Raw genomic sequence first — 14826 nt, 5'->3', positions numbered from 1 at the left:
CTAGTATTATGACCCCCCGAGTGGAGTGTAACCATCTAGTATTATGACCCCCCGAGTGGAGTGTAACCATCTAGTATTATGACCCCCCGAGTGGAGTGTAACCATCTAGTATTATGACCCCCCGAGTGGAGTGTAACCATCTAGTATTATGACCCCCCGAGTGGAGTGTAACCATCTAGTATTATGACCCCCCGAGTGGAGTGTAACCATCTAGTATTATGACCCCCCGAGTGGAGTGTAACCATCTAGTATTAGGACCCCCTCGAGTCAAGTGGAGTGTAACCATCTAGTATTATGACCCCTCAAGCTAAGTGGAATGTAACACTTGCAACATCTGGAGGTCCACAGTATGGAGAACATTACTGATGCCAAGCTCAGAAGAAGTAGCTAAACCACTCCACCTCTCTGCTTAGAGGTAGTGCTGGGCGGTATGACCAAAAATGCATATCACGGTATTTTTGTAAGTTATGGCGGTTCCACGGTATTTAATCGTATTTCCCCCCCCCCCCCCCTACACTGGGGAACTAATCATGTATGACCCGCAGGCGCTTTAAATGAATGAGTTGTTTGCCGCGGCGCTTATTCCTGTATATTCCATATTCCTGTGCCCTGGCTGTGAAAATAAACAAAATAAACTTTGACTCACCTTCCTAGGTTAGAGAAGCAGAGCAGCGCCCACGGGTCACTTATGATTAGTTCCCCAATGTGGGGATAGCCGCCACGGCTGATAATTCATTCGTTCGAAGGGGGGGGGGGGGGTCCGACCGGTATTGCGTTATAGGAAAAATTCCCATCGTACAGAAAAAAAAACTGTATTCGTTATGATCTGGTATATCGCCCAGGCCGAATGCAAATCTTTACGTTGCTAGAAATTATGTGAAGTGAACACCGCACACTGCGCCCCTACCCATAACCCTCTCCACAACCTGCAGCTTGAATTCACAATTCTGTTTTAAAGGGATACTCCGGTGGAAATTTTTTTTTTTTTTTTTTTTTAAATCAACTGGTGCCAGAAAGTTAAAAACAGATTTGTAAATGACTTCTATTAAAAAATCTTTACCCTTCCGGTACGTTTTAGCAGCTGTATGCTACAGAGGAAATTCTTTTCTTGTTGAATTTCTTTTTTGTCTTGTCCACAGTGCTCTCTGCTGACACCTCTGTCTGTGTCATGAACTGTCCAGAGCAGGAGAAAATCCCCATAGCAAACCCATACTGCTGTGGACAGTTCCTGACACGGACAGAGGTGTCAGCAGAGAACACTGGACGAGACAAAAAAGAAATTCAAGAAGTAATGAATTTCCTCTGTAGCATACAGCTGCTAAAAAGTACTAAAAGGATTAAGATTTTTTAATAGAAGTATTTTACAAATCTGTTTAACTTTCTGGCACCAGTTGATTTAAAAAAATAAATAATAATTTCCACCGGAGTACCCCTTTAAGTCAGAATAGTATGTAATTTGTATGGGGAGTGTTCTGAATTTCAACAAATGGCCCAGCTCTACATTTTTTATATTAGCTGTGTATGTTGACTTTAGCCTCAGGTCAGAGCAGAACTGAAGTGTTGTGTACAGGGCATGACACAACTGGGTGGTTACTGAGCAATGGTGCCAGAGGAGGAACTTCTGGAGAAGCTTAAAAGTACCAAACCCATCAAATGTTCCCATTGAGATTATGTCCAGAGCAGTGTTTCCTCAACCAGGGTGTCTCCAGCTGTTGCAAAACTACAACTCCCAGCATCCCCTGACAACCAAAGTAACAGCTACTGAGCAACAATCTACAGCCATAGTACGATGCTGACCCTGTACGGCTGCAAAGCTCCTTCTCATAAGAAGTTCTATGTCACATCTATCAAGATCAGATGAAGAACGGAAGCAGAAGAGGATGTATGACCCTGACGTGTCACCCACGTTATAAACAAGATCATCTACATGAGGTACAAGCCACAAGAACAAGAGCAAAAAAAGGTCAATAATATTCAAGATACTAATAAATATTCAATGTTTAAAGGGAAAAAAAAAAAATGTCAAATCAACTGGTACCAGAACGTTATACAGACTTGTTAATTTATTCTATACACATATCTTAAACATGAACTGTCAGAATCAAAAACTTTTTATGTGTTGTACATCTTGGCAAAACCTTGACCTATCTTATATAATTCATAAAACCATGTATCTACTTTTTATATAAATCATGGCTTATAATAAAAAAAAAAGACCACTAGGGGTCCCCAAACAATCCAGAACATAATCCAGTCCTCCTGCAGAATCATCTTTGCCCCAGCTGAAACACAGGCAGGGACAAAGTCCAGGAAGTGAGGGAGAGCTTAGCACTTATCTGTGCTCACTCCTGTCCTGTCTACCAGACTACTGTCAGAAAACAGAGGAGGGGATTACCAAGCTACCAGCAGTAATTGGATGAAAGGACCCAGCACAGCACAGGAGACTCAGGGAGGAAGTGAATGCATGGTGAGTGAGGGCAGGCTCAGTGCTTGCCTCGGACACGCCCCTTCTTGAGCACAGGATGGAAAACCAAGTGCTCACTAAATCAGAAGGTATTTAAGAGAAATATAGGTGCTAGACAAAAAAAAAATGTATATGTACATGATCAGGATTAGGTACTGAGTATGCTAGCAGAATTCCGACGCTAAATTTCTTTCCGCCTAAAGAAAGAACATGTTCATTCTTCAAGCGAAATCCGCGAGCAGAATCCGATAGAAGTCAATGGTAACAACAAAAAAAAATTTCTGCCCGACATCGTTTTCAAGCGGAATTCGGGCAGAATTCGAGCAGAATTCGAGCGGAATTCAGAAAAGTAGATTAAATAGCCTCCTCCTTCATTCCTCTTCATTTCCGCATGGAAATTCCGCTCGAATTCCGCTTGATTGAGAAGACTAAAATTTCCTGACCAAAATTATTCCTTGTGAATTCCTCGAGTTCCTCAGTATGAACGCACCCTTAAAGTGCGACTAGCGCTTTAAAAAAACAAAAACTTGACAACCAAAGTTTTAATCAGTTGGGGTGTAAGTGTTCCGACCCCGACATTCTAGCAATCGGTCAAGGTCTAAACACGCAGGGGGAGATTTATCAATATCTGTCTAGAGGTAAAGTTGCTGAGTTGCCCGTAGAAACCAATCAGATCGCTTCTTTCATTTTTCAGAGGCCTTTTCAGAAATGAAAGTAGCGATCTGATTGGTTGCTATGGGCAACTCAGCAACTTTTCCTCTGGACGGGTTTTGATAAATCTCCCCCTCAGACCCTGACCAATCAAAACTTTAAAAATGTCTCTACAACAATGTCTCTACAACAAGTTTTTAAAGTGACAGTGCCCCTTTAAACCCCACCCATTTCACTAAACCGGTTTCTTTCGCAGAAAACAAAACTGGAGAAAGCAAAAACAAAATGGATGCCGACTCCCACCCCTAACAAAATGGACGCTGACTCCCACCCCTAACAAAATGGACGCCGACTCCCACCACTAACAAAATGGACTCTGACTCCCACCCCTAACAAAATGGACGCTGACTCCCAGCACTAACAAAATGGATGCTGACTTCCCCCCCCCCATTATTAAGACTTCAAAATGTGACAAAAGATGGGCCTAAATCCTGTCAGAAATTTATTTTAGTCTCTACTTCTGAGCATCTTTAAAATATAACTCAAACAGTGATCAGGATACAGATTTGCCAGAAGTCCCATGCAAGTCTATGGGATGTCCGGGAAAGCCATCTGTAGTCTCGGGCGAGTCTTGGGCTACCAAGTGGTACATCAGAAAAATAACAGCAGAAATGCAGTGCGACTTTTTGACACGTGAAATGGACGGCATTAGTATTTGTTGTGTAAATGTCTGTTTGCTCATCACGGAAGGATGCAAATTTCCTATTACTCTTTGTCCGACTGTAAATCGATACCAGAGACTGTCTAGACCAATGTTTCCCAACCAGCGTGCCTCCAGCTGTTGTAAAACTACAACTCCCAGCATGCCCGGACAGCCAACGGCTGTCCGGGCATGCTGGGAGTTGTAGTTTTGCAACTGCTGGAGGCACCCTGGTTGGGAAACACTGGTCTAAACAATACACGGCTCAGGAAATGCCTAGGAAGAGATCAGGCCCCGCAGCTGGTGGGCACAGACCTGCAGCTTCATAGGGTCCGGGGGAAACTTATTCATGTCGCACACTATATAAACAACTGCTATATAAACAACAGGACCTGGCAACTATGAGCATTACAATATATTATATATATATATACACATACATACATATACACACATACAGACACACACACACACACACACACACACACCGTATATATCTCTATAGACAAACAACATGAACATGGGAGAGACTCAGAACAAGTCATGAGCACAAACAGTAACCAGCACAACTATAATCCTAAATAAGATCGTGCTGAATACTTTGGGCCTACTATGAGGCCTGTGGAGGGCTAAGGGTGACCCTATTGCCTCTTTATGCACTACATCAGTGTTTACCAAACAGGGTGCCTCCAGCTGTTGCAAAACTACAACTCCCAGCAAGGGTTAAGATTTTTAAATAGAAGTAATTTACAAATCTGTTTAACTTTCTGGCACCAGTTGATTTAAAAAAAAAATATAAATGTGGAGTACCCCGTTAAGGCCAAAATGGGCCTGGTCCTTAAGGGGTTACGGACAGGGCACAATGTGAAAATAGCCTTAGTAGGTTGGTGCGGGTGACACCGATGACAGATTTCCTTTTAATCTACAAACCCACTATTAAATAAATAAATAAAATATTTGATCACGAAAAGACCAAAAACTCCAGTTATCTGCTCGCAATATGCAACGGAGCAACAGCGCTGTGCAGATGTCACTTCTGTCACCCGTGTAGGGACCACTCCCTGATGTGGCTGTTTACTCATGTCAGCTGCCAACGCTTCATTACACAGACAAATACACAGGGCTACGGGCATTCCGGGTCCTAGAGCAGAGGAATTACTTCTGGTGCGCAACGCAAAACATGCATCACAACCTAGGGTTGGGCGGTATACTGGTTCATACCAAATACCCAAATAATTGTGCTGCACGATATGAATTTCAACCCATACCGCAATACCGGTTTGGCCCCTCCCACTCGGGAATGAATTGTCGGCCCACATCGGGGAACTAATATGTGACCCGCGAGCGCTGTTCTGTACCACCCAGCCCCCCCCCCCCCAATTAATTATTAGCCCAGCGCTGCGCTGTCCCCATCGGGGTACTACTCACATGTCACCCGCAAGCACTGCCCTCCTCGTCCTCCTGTTTGTTGTGGCCGCCGGCGCTCTATCCCAGTGGTCTTCAACCTCCAGATGTTGCAAAACTACAATTCCCAGCATGCCCGGACAGCCAACGGCTGTCCGGGCATGCTGGGAGTTGTAGTTTTGCAACATCTGGAGGTCCACAGGTTGAAGACCACTGCTCTATACTGTATCCCTATGCCCGGGCTGCAAAAGGTAAACAAAATAAACTTTAACCTCACCTACCCCCGTCGGTCCGGACCAGCTTCCTAGTGAATGGAACGTCGGACAGCCGTCAGCCTATCACCGGCCGCAGTGATTTTCCGCCTCGGCCGGTGATAGGTTGAGCGCACGGTCATGTAAGGAGCCGGCTTCTTACATGACAGTGGGCTCAGCCTATCACCGGCCAAGGCGGAACATCGCTGCGGCTGGTGATAGGCTGACGGCTGTCCGACGTTCACGTCCCCAGGAACAGCGTAAGGACGACGTAGGAACATGCGTTAAAGTTTATTTTTGTTTACCTTTTGCAGCACGGGCATAGGGATACAGTATAGAGAGCATCAGCGCCGGCGGCCGCAACAAACAGGAGGACGAGGAGGGCAGCGCTTGCGGGTGACGTGAGTAGTACCCCGATGGGAACAGCGCAGCACTGGGCTAATAATAATTTTTTTTTTTGGGGGGGGGGGAATACCGTTATATACTGTGGAACCGCTATAAGTTACAAAAATACCGCGATACACATATTTGGCCATACCGCCCAGGCCTATCAGAACTTATACCTTATTTACAATACTGTAGTCTTCGTATGTAGCAGATGGAACCGTGGCCCCCGAGACAGTAGTGCCCAGATGTAGGTGACCCCCCCCCCCACGAACCCATATAGTTACTCCTGTCAGCCATGGCTATGACTGATTTTCACACTAACATATAACCGGTACTTCCAATAATTAGAAGACTCTAGATCTGTTTGTTTGTTTTTTGTAGGAAAGGTTAAAAAAAATAATAATAATAAAAAAAAATAAAAAATATATAAAGTGTTACACATTCTTGTGCAATAGGTCAAAAAGTCCCAAATTTTTGTGCAATGCATTTACACTCATTCAAGAAAACAAGGTGAATGTATGTGACTGTAACACGGCATAGTTAGCTTTAAGCAGTGGTCGATCATTTTTCGAAATTTGTCTACATCTAAGGTACGTTGCTAGTTATGAAGAACTTGCACCTTTTTGATAAATTTGGGGTAACAATGCACTTCAAAATCTCATAAATCTGGGTTTCTGTGGTATTTATTGCTTATTTCAACTTCCCCTTTTGGCTGGTCCTGCACCATTTCCAGAAAAACTGAATGTGATTCCAGTTATACGTTGCTTTATTTCTAGTTCCACATTTAGCTGATACACTACCTGCAGGTGCGATTCCAGCTAGGGCTGGGGGGGGGGTATGGCCAAATATGCGTATCGCGGTATTTTTGTAACTTATGGCGGTTCCACGGTATATAACGGTATTTACCCCCAAAAATTAATTATTAGCCCAGCGCTGCGCTGTCCCCATCGAGGTAAATACTCACGTCACCCGCAAGCGCTGCCCTCCTCGTCCTCCTGTTTGTTGCGGCCGCCGGCGCTGACACTCTATACTATATCCCCATGTCCGGGCTGCAAAAGGTAAACAAAAATAAACTTTAACGCATGTTCTGACGTCGGCCTTACGCTCTTCCTTGGGACGTGAACGTCGGACAGCCGTCAGCCTATCACCGGCCGCAGCGATGTTCCGCCTCGGCCGGCTCCTTACATGACAGTGGGCTCAACCTATCACCGGCCGAGGCGGAACATTGCTGCGGCCGGTGATAGGTTGACGGGTTTCCGACGTTCCCATCTCCAGGAAGCTGGTCCGGACCGATGGGGAAGGTGAGTTAAAGTTTATTTTGTTTACCTTTTGCAGCCCGGGCATAGGGATACAGTATAGAGCAGTGGTCTTCAACCTGCGGACCTCCAGATGTTGCAAAACTACAACTCCCAGCATGCCCGGACAGCCAACGGCTGTCCGGGCATGCTGGGAGTTATAGTTTTGCAACATCTGGAGGTTGAAGACCACTAGTATAGAGTGGAGGACGAGGAGGGCGCAACAAACAGGAGGACGAGGAGGGCAGCGCTTTCGGGTGATATGTGAGTAGTACCCCGATGGGGACAGCACAGCGCTGGGCTAATAATTAATTGGGGGCCATAACAGCGCTTGCGGGTCACATAGGATTTGTTACCCGATGTGGGGACAGCGTGCTGCGGCTGATAATTCATTCATTCCCGAGGGGGAGGGGCCAAACCGGTATTGCGGTATGGGTTAAAATTCATATTGTGCAGGAAAAAAATATGTTGGTATTCGGTATGAACCGGTATATATACCGCCCAGCACTAATTCCAGCCTTATGTTATTTTAGGGAACTGGAGTATGAACAATGCCATTATATACAGTTGCCAAATTGGTTCTTTTAGGGCGCTTTCACATGGGACACATATGGCGGCAGGTCGGCACACTGAGAAATTGTATGTGTAAGAATTTTGCTGCATAAATCTAACATTGGTGTGAATGGTTCTTTTTTTTTCCACGTGGAAATTTAAAATTCCGGACCCGTGCCAAAAGAATGAACTTATTATTTTTTTGCAGAATTCTGCTTAGATTGCAGGATAGGGGATAAGATGTCTGATCGCGGGGGGGGTCCTGCCGCTGGGGACCCCCACGATCTCGGCTGCGGCACCCCAGACATTCGGTGCATGGAGCGAACTTTGCCGGATGACTGACTATGCGGGGCGGAGGCTCATGACATCCCGGCCACGCCCCCTCAGTGCAGTCTATGGGAGGGGCGTGGCCTGATGTCACAAGCCTCCGGCGCTGCACCCAACGCTCTAAACAAATGCCGGGTGCAGCAGGGAGATTGCGGGGGTCCCCTGTCCTTTGGATAGGGGATAAGATGTCTAGGGGTGGTGTACCCCTTTAAGCACAGTGGATGGTGCCTTGAGGGGGCATTCCCATCACAGGGTTTACCTTTCTTCAGTCGTGTTGCTTCCCTGATGTGTTCGGAATGAGGGCCCGGCTGCTGGCACCTGATTGACAGTTCAGGTAAGCATCGGTATAGTGACGGCACCCTGGTACTTGCCCGAACATACGCACCAGCACCCTCACCCCTTCAAGTGAAGTCTATGGAGGACGGGGCTAGGAGCGTGCATCATGACGCAGGCGCACTAGCTCCCGGCCACGGGGCTCTGTGAAAGCGCGGCCATCGCTGCAAGGTAGCAGCAATTAACGTATCCCTAGGTAACAAGCAGACAACAATCAAAATGAGAAGAGGATCGGAACAGACAAATGGCTGATATATTATAAAAGAATCAAATGAGTAAGTGTTTAGTTTTGTTTTTATTTGGGGGGGGGGGGGGGGGCAGATCCAAAAAGATGAGATGGGAATACCCCTTAAAGAGGTAATCCACCCCTAGACATCTGGGGGGGATAAGATGTCTGATCGTGGGGGTAAGGCTGCGGGGACCACCGTGATCTCTGTACAGTACCTGGCGTTCGCTTAGAACAATGGGTGTGGGTTGTAACATCCCTGCCACGCCCCTTGTGACATCACACCACGCCCTCTCAATGAAAGTCTATGGGAGGGGGCGTGGTGGCCATCAGGCATTAAGGGGGTGAGACATCAAGAGGGGTGCGGTCATGACGTCACGACCCCGCCGCCCGCTCCAAGCAGGCAAAATTACAAAATGTTCCGAACACTGGGGCAGCGGAGTACCCCTTTAAGAAGAGGTAGCATGTAGGACTCACTTGGTATAACTTTTCCTTATTACAGTATGCAGTTTTCAAGGTCTTCTGCAACAAAGTTGTAGCGTGTGAACATGTCCTAATGCCCAATATACCTGAAGGAAGCTTGGCTTCATCTCGAAATACAGCAAAGACTAATGTGTCCGGCCTCACGTGCTAATATTTGCATCTGTGTTAAAGGGGTACTCCGGTGAAAAACTTATTTTTAAATTTTTTTAAATCAACTGGTGCCAGAAAGTTAAACAGATTTGTAAATTACTTCTATTAAAAAAAATCTTAATCCTTCCTGTACTTATTAGCTGCTGAATACTACAGTGGAAATTATTTTCCATTTGAAACACAGAGCTCTCTGCTGACATCTCTGTCCATTTTAGGAACTGCCAGTGTAAAAGGAAATCCCCATAGCAAACATATGCTGTTCTGGACAGTTCCTAAAATGGACAGAGATGTCAGCAGAGAGCACTGTGCTCATGTCAGCAGACAGTTCTGGGTTTCAAAAAGAAAATAATTTCCTCTGTAGTATTCAGCAGCTAATAAGTACAGGAAGGATTAAGATTTTTTAATAGAAGTAATTTACAAATCTGTTTAACTTTCTGGCACCAGTTGATTTAAAAAAAAAGTTTTTCCCCGGAGTACCCCTTTAAACAATTCCTACGAAGCAAGAACCTATACTCTGAAGATAAAAAAACGTGAAGGGAACCGGTGATCTGCTCAGTCAATACTTTCCCTATGAATACACTGATAATACACAAGGCTGGATTATTATAAGGGAACATTCGCACTACGTATTTTATAAGCGGAATTCCTCTCCGTTGTTCTCAGTGGGACTCTGCTGCACCATTCATACGGCTGCACTTCCACGGCGGACGACACCAGACTCTGCTGAAAGAATAAACATGTACGTTCTTTCGGCGGAATAAATGCGCTCGGAAACGCATTGCGCAGCTGAAACTTAAATGCAGGAGAACGTGGAAGCTTGAAAAAAGGTGTGGCTAAAAGTCACAATGATAACCCCCCCTATGTTTTTGTAGTGTCCAGTAGGGGTGGACTCCCTGGCAGATAGCTTAGCTCAGTGTTTCCCAACCAGGGTGCCTTCAGCTGTTGCAAAACTACAAGTCCCAGCATGCCCGGACAGCCGAAGGCTGTCCGGGCATGCTGGGGCTTGTAGTTTTGCAACAGCTGGAGGCACCCTGGTTGGAAGACACTGGCTTAGGGTGCATTCACACCACGTTTTTGCAATACAGTTCCCGTATACGTTTTCAATTTAAAAACCGTACGGAACTAGGGGTGTGAATCGCCAAGAATTTGGCGATACGATTCGAATCGCGATACCAGTGTGGCGATTCGATATATCCCGATATATCGCGATACCGTCTAGGTGACGATACATCACCATATAAACTGATACATCGCCCACTTGGGAGCATTCATAGATCCCAATAGACGCCGCTGTCAGCGGCGATCTAGTAGTCCGGCGCGCACTTTTCTCATTTTATCCCGTCCTGGCTGCAAAATAAAAGAAAACACACTTTCTCTTACCTGCCAACGAGCCCCCGGAGCTCCGGTACAGGTGTTCGGTCCCCGGGCTGTATTCTTCTTACTTCCCGTTAGCCCGCCACGTCACATGGAGCTTCAGCCTATCACCGGCCGCAGCGATGTCCCGCCTCTGCTGGTGATAGGCTGAAGCTCCGTGTGAAGTGCCGGGCTAACAGGAAGTAAGAAGAATACAGCCCGGGGACCGAACACCTGTACCGGAGTGTACCGGAGCTCCGGGGGCTCGTTGGCAGGTAAGAGATTGTGCGTTTTCTTTTATTTTGCAGCCTGGATAGGATAAAATGAGAAAAGTGCGCGCCGGACTACTCCTTTAATAGCCAGCCGCGGCGATCGCCACATGCTGGCTATTAGCAGCGGCCCCCGGCTACTGAGAACAGCCGGGGGCTGCAGAGTATGGAGCGGGCACGAGTCGGAGCCCGCTTCATACACCCAGAGCGCCGCCGCATCAGATCCGGCCTGCCCGACTCCACAAATGTGGAACTTGTATCTCCTGATGCCCGGGACATGCTGTTCCGGGCGTCAGGAGATACAAATTCCACATCCCTAAAAGAATCGATTCAAAAATATTTTTAATCGATTCAGTATCGCCAAATGAAAAAAATCGCGATAATCGCGCAAATTGATTTTTTTTCTTACATCCCTATACGGAACCGTATTGAAAACCGTACGCATTGACTCTCCATTAAATACCGTATGCCAAACGATGCATCCGGTTGTGTCCATTTTGCGTCTTGTACGGTTTTGTCTGTTTTTTTCCCCGTACCCAAAACCGTAGCCTACCACGGTTTTTGGTCTGAGTGAAAAACTGTATTGAATCCATATACGTTGTTTTTTTTTCTAACATGGGATTCAATGGGAAACGTAGAGAACCGTATGTGCGTACGGTTCCATCCGGTTTTCACCATACAGTTTTTGACTTTGCACAGTTTTTTTTCTTGGAATTTCAATCAAACAAGTGAAACTTTATTCATAATGGAATGAAAAGTAAAAAATGTATACGTTTTTTTCTTTTAAAAAAACAGATGCAACCAGACACCATTTTTCAAACTGTTTTTAACCCTAACCGTATACGGATTAAAGTTTGTACATACGTTTTGATACAGTTTAGTCTGGTTGAGGAATCCGTTTTTTTTTTATAAAAAACTTCATACAGGAACTGTATTGCAAAAACGTAGTGTAAACCCAGCCTCAGGGTGCATGCTCACCACGTTTTTGCTACACAGGTCTCGTATACAGTTTCAAGTTAAAAAACCGTACAGAACCGTATAGAAAACTGTATGCATTGACTTAACATTGTAAACCGTAAAAACGTGGTAGACTACGGTTTTGGGTATGGGTAAAAAAAAAAAAAAAACGAACAAAACCGGATGATGCGTTTGACATACGTTTTTATCCTTTTTTTTTTACCAGTACCCAAAACTGTAGTCTACCACGTTTTTTTGGTCCGGGTGAAAAACCATATTAAACCATATACTGTTTTTTTTAACATGGGAGTCAATGGGAACCGTACAGAACCGTATGTGCGTACGGTTCCATACGGTTTTTGACTTTGCACAGGTTTTTTTCTTGGAATTTCAATCAAACAAGTGAAACTTTATTCATAATGGAGTGAAAAGTTAAAAAACGGATGCAACCGTACATCATTTTTTTCAAACCTTATACAGTTATACGTATATTGCAAAACGCGGCGTGAATGCCGCCTTAGCCGTATAACTAGGTCTCTTTTCACACTATGATGGATGTAAAAAAAACAAAAAAAAACAAGAATAATACTGCACGGTAAACACTTTTTTTTCCTGCATCCTGTTCTATGAAACATTGCAGAGGACTAAAGAATTAGAATAAGTATTTGCTAATCCCAGAAACACCCTTTACCACATGTCCAGTAATAAGACAAAATCCATTCCTGTTTTTCAGCTTTATAACCGCACACATTTCTAGGAAAGGGGAAGAAGTTAAGAAAAAAAAAAACAAATTGGCAGCCTGACCGTAAAAAGCCATACATCAGAAAAACGCCTACACAAAAGCGGAGAAGGCTTAGGCTAGGTTCACACTACCGAATTTCCATTCAGAATTCTGTTTAGGAATTTCAGTGGGAAATTCCGATGCAGTAGAATTCCATTGTCCGGGCATGCTGGGATTTGTAGTTTTGCAACAGCTGGAGGCACCCTGGTTGGGAAACACCTCTCTAGGCTACAAATTATGCGATGACATCATCAGATAGGAATATTATCGAGCCTCCTATGACAAGGACTGGATTTCAACAGCACAGAGAATTTCCCTGTTCAGATCATGGATTTCCCCCAGATCCTCCAGTAAAACCAGGGGACGGACTTTCCCAATAATACAATAGAAAGCGAAGAAACAATCACCAGTGACCAATTGTTCTGATGAAAGGCAGGGAGACGTCCTAGTCACATGTAATTAAAGGGGTAGTCTGAAGGAAAAAAATGTTTTCAAACAACTGGTGCCAGAAAGTGAAACACATTTGTAAATGACATCTATTGAAAAATCTTAATCCTTCCAGTACTTATCAGCTGCTGTATACTCCAGAGGAAGTTGTGTAGTTCTTTTCTGTCTGACCACAGTGCTCTCTGCTGCCATCTCTGTCCATGTCAGGAACTGTCCAGAGTAGAAGCAAATCCCCATAGCAAACCTCTCCTGCTCTGGACAGTTCCTGACATGGACAGAGGTGTCAGCAGAGAGCACTGGGGTCAGACTGGAAAGAAATACACAACTTCCTCTGTAGTATACAGCAGCTGATAAGTACTGGAAGGATTAAGATTTTTAAATAAAAGTAATTTATAAATCTGTATAAAACTTTAGGGCACCAGTTGATTTGAAAACATTTTTTCCCTCTGGAGTACCCCTTTAAGAACGTGTGAAATTATTTTTATTCTCTGAACATCCCTTTAATGACATGGCTACATGGTGACGCCGGTAAGGCACCATCAAGGAAATGCATATTGTAAGTGTAACTTTACATATAGAACCAATGTAAGTACTAACCTCAAGTTACAGCCTGTGGTATAGCCCAGAGCTGCATTCACTATTCTGCAGGTTGTAACCTCTCCCAGCATGCCTTGCTGCTTCAGTGTCTGTACTGAGCTGTCTAAAATGATCTAAATTCTTTGCAGTCTTTTCTTTACAGTAGTCACTGTACAGTGTTCTAAGTAGGAAAGGTTTCCCTGCACCATAGAAGCTGCGCTAAGCCGTTAACCCCTTCCCACCACAGCCAATGTCCAAGTTTTTAATTAAAACATTTTTTATTTATGCCTTTCAGGGTCAAAACCTTTTCTATTTTTCAGTCAATATACCCACGAGGGTTGGTTGTAATTGGTTAGACAAGTTGTATCTCTTAAAAGGAGATATCCAGTCCTGAAAAACTTATCCCCTAACCTAAGGATAGGGGCTAAGTTTCAGATCGCGGGGGGGGGGTCCGACCACTGGGGCCCCCCACAATCTCCTGTACGGGGCCCCGGCTCTCTGGCCAGATAGCGAGTGTCGACCACCACATGAAGCTGCGGCCGACACGCCCCTTCATTACAGTGCTATGGCAGAGCCGGAGATTGCCGAAGGCAGCGCTCCGACTTTGCCGTAGAGTTTTATTGAGGAGAGGTGTCAGCCGGCACTTCGTGCGGTGGTCGACAATCGCTATCTGGCCAGCGAGCCGGGCCCCGTACAGGAGATTGTGGGGGGGCCCCAGTGGTCGGACCCCCGCGATCTGAAACCTATCCCCTATACTTAGGATAGGGGATAAGTTTTTCAGGCCTGGATATCTCCTTTAATGCCCCATTCACATTGCGATTTTTGCATCTATCGAATGTGGGGTTGAAACACATGGCCTAAAATTGTATGCTTAAAAAATAAAAAAATGTAATTCCCCCTTTATCCCCCTGTAACAAATCATCCCCTCTCACTCCTTGTGCCATATCATTTTTTCCCCTTCCCTCCTCCCCCTGCGGTTCTTCTTACCTGGCCAGCAGGCTCAGGTACAGCGGCAGCTGCTGGCACTGTCGAGTGACGTCAGGAGCGTCACTTCACTGCTGGAAGCCGCCTTTCAGTGAGTGCAGAGGATGTCAGGAGATGTCATACCTGCTGAGAGCTCCTGCACCTGAGCCTGCTGGCCAGGTAAGAAAAACAACAGGGGGAGGAGGGAAGGGGAAAAGTGGTGTGGAACAAGGGGTGAGGGGGGATAAAGGGGGAAA

The 14826-nt window shown here is 45.4% G+C and overlaps 1 protein-coding gene across 4 annotated transcripts in view; it reads right to left on the bottom strand.

The window, feature by feature from the left end:
• Positions 1–14826, bottom strand: part of SNAP23 (synaptosome associated protein 23) — a 48226-nt gene that overhangs the window by 29490 nt on the left and 3910 nt on the right. For 2 of the 4 annotated variants that reach the window (XM_056545593.1, XM_056545595.1), the window contains exon 1: positions 3658–3712. The exons of the other annotated variants lie outside the window; for them this stretch is intronic. In XM_056545593.1, coding sequence (XP_056401568.1) covers positions 3658–3697 — 40 coding nt within the window. In that variant the 5' untranslated portion in view covers positions 3698–3712. Of the gene's footprint in view, positions 1–3657; positions 3713–14826 lie in introns of those variants that run through there. 4 annotated transcript variants of the gene reach the window in all.

The sequence above is a fragment of the Hyla sarda genome, chromosome 11 (assembly GCF_029499605.1).
Source record: "Hyla sarda isolate aHylSar1 chromosome 11, aHylSar1.hap1, whole genome shotgun sequence".
Lineage (NCBI taxonomy): Eukaryota > Metazoa > Chordata > Amphibia > Anura > Hylidae > Hyla > Hyla sarda.
Note: the sequence above shows the minus strand (reverse complement) of the source record. Positions and strands in the feature narration are given on the sequence as shown.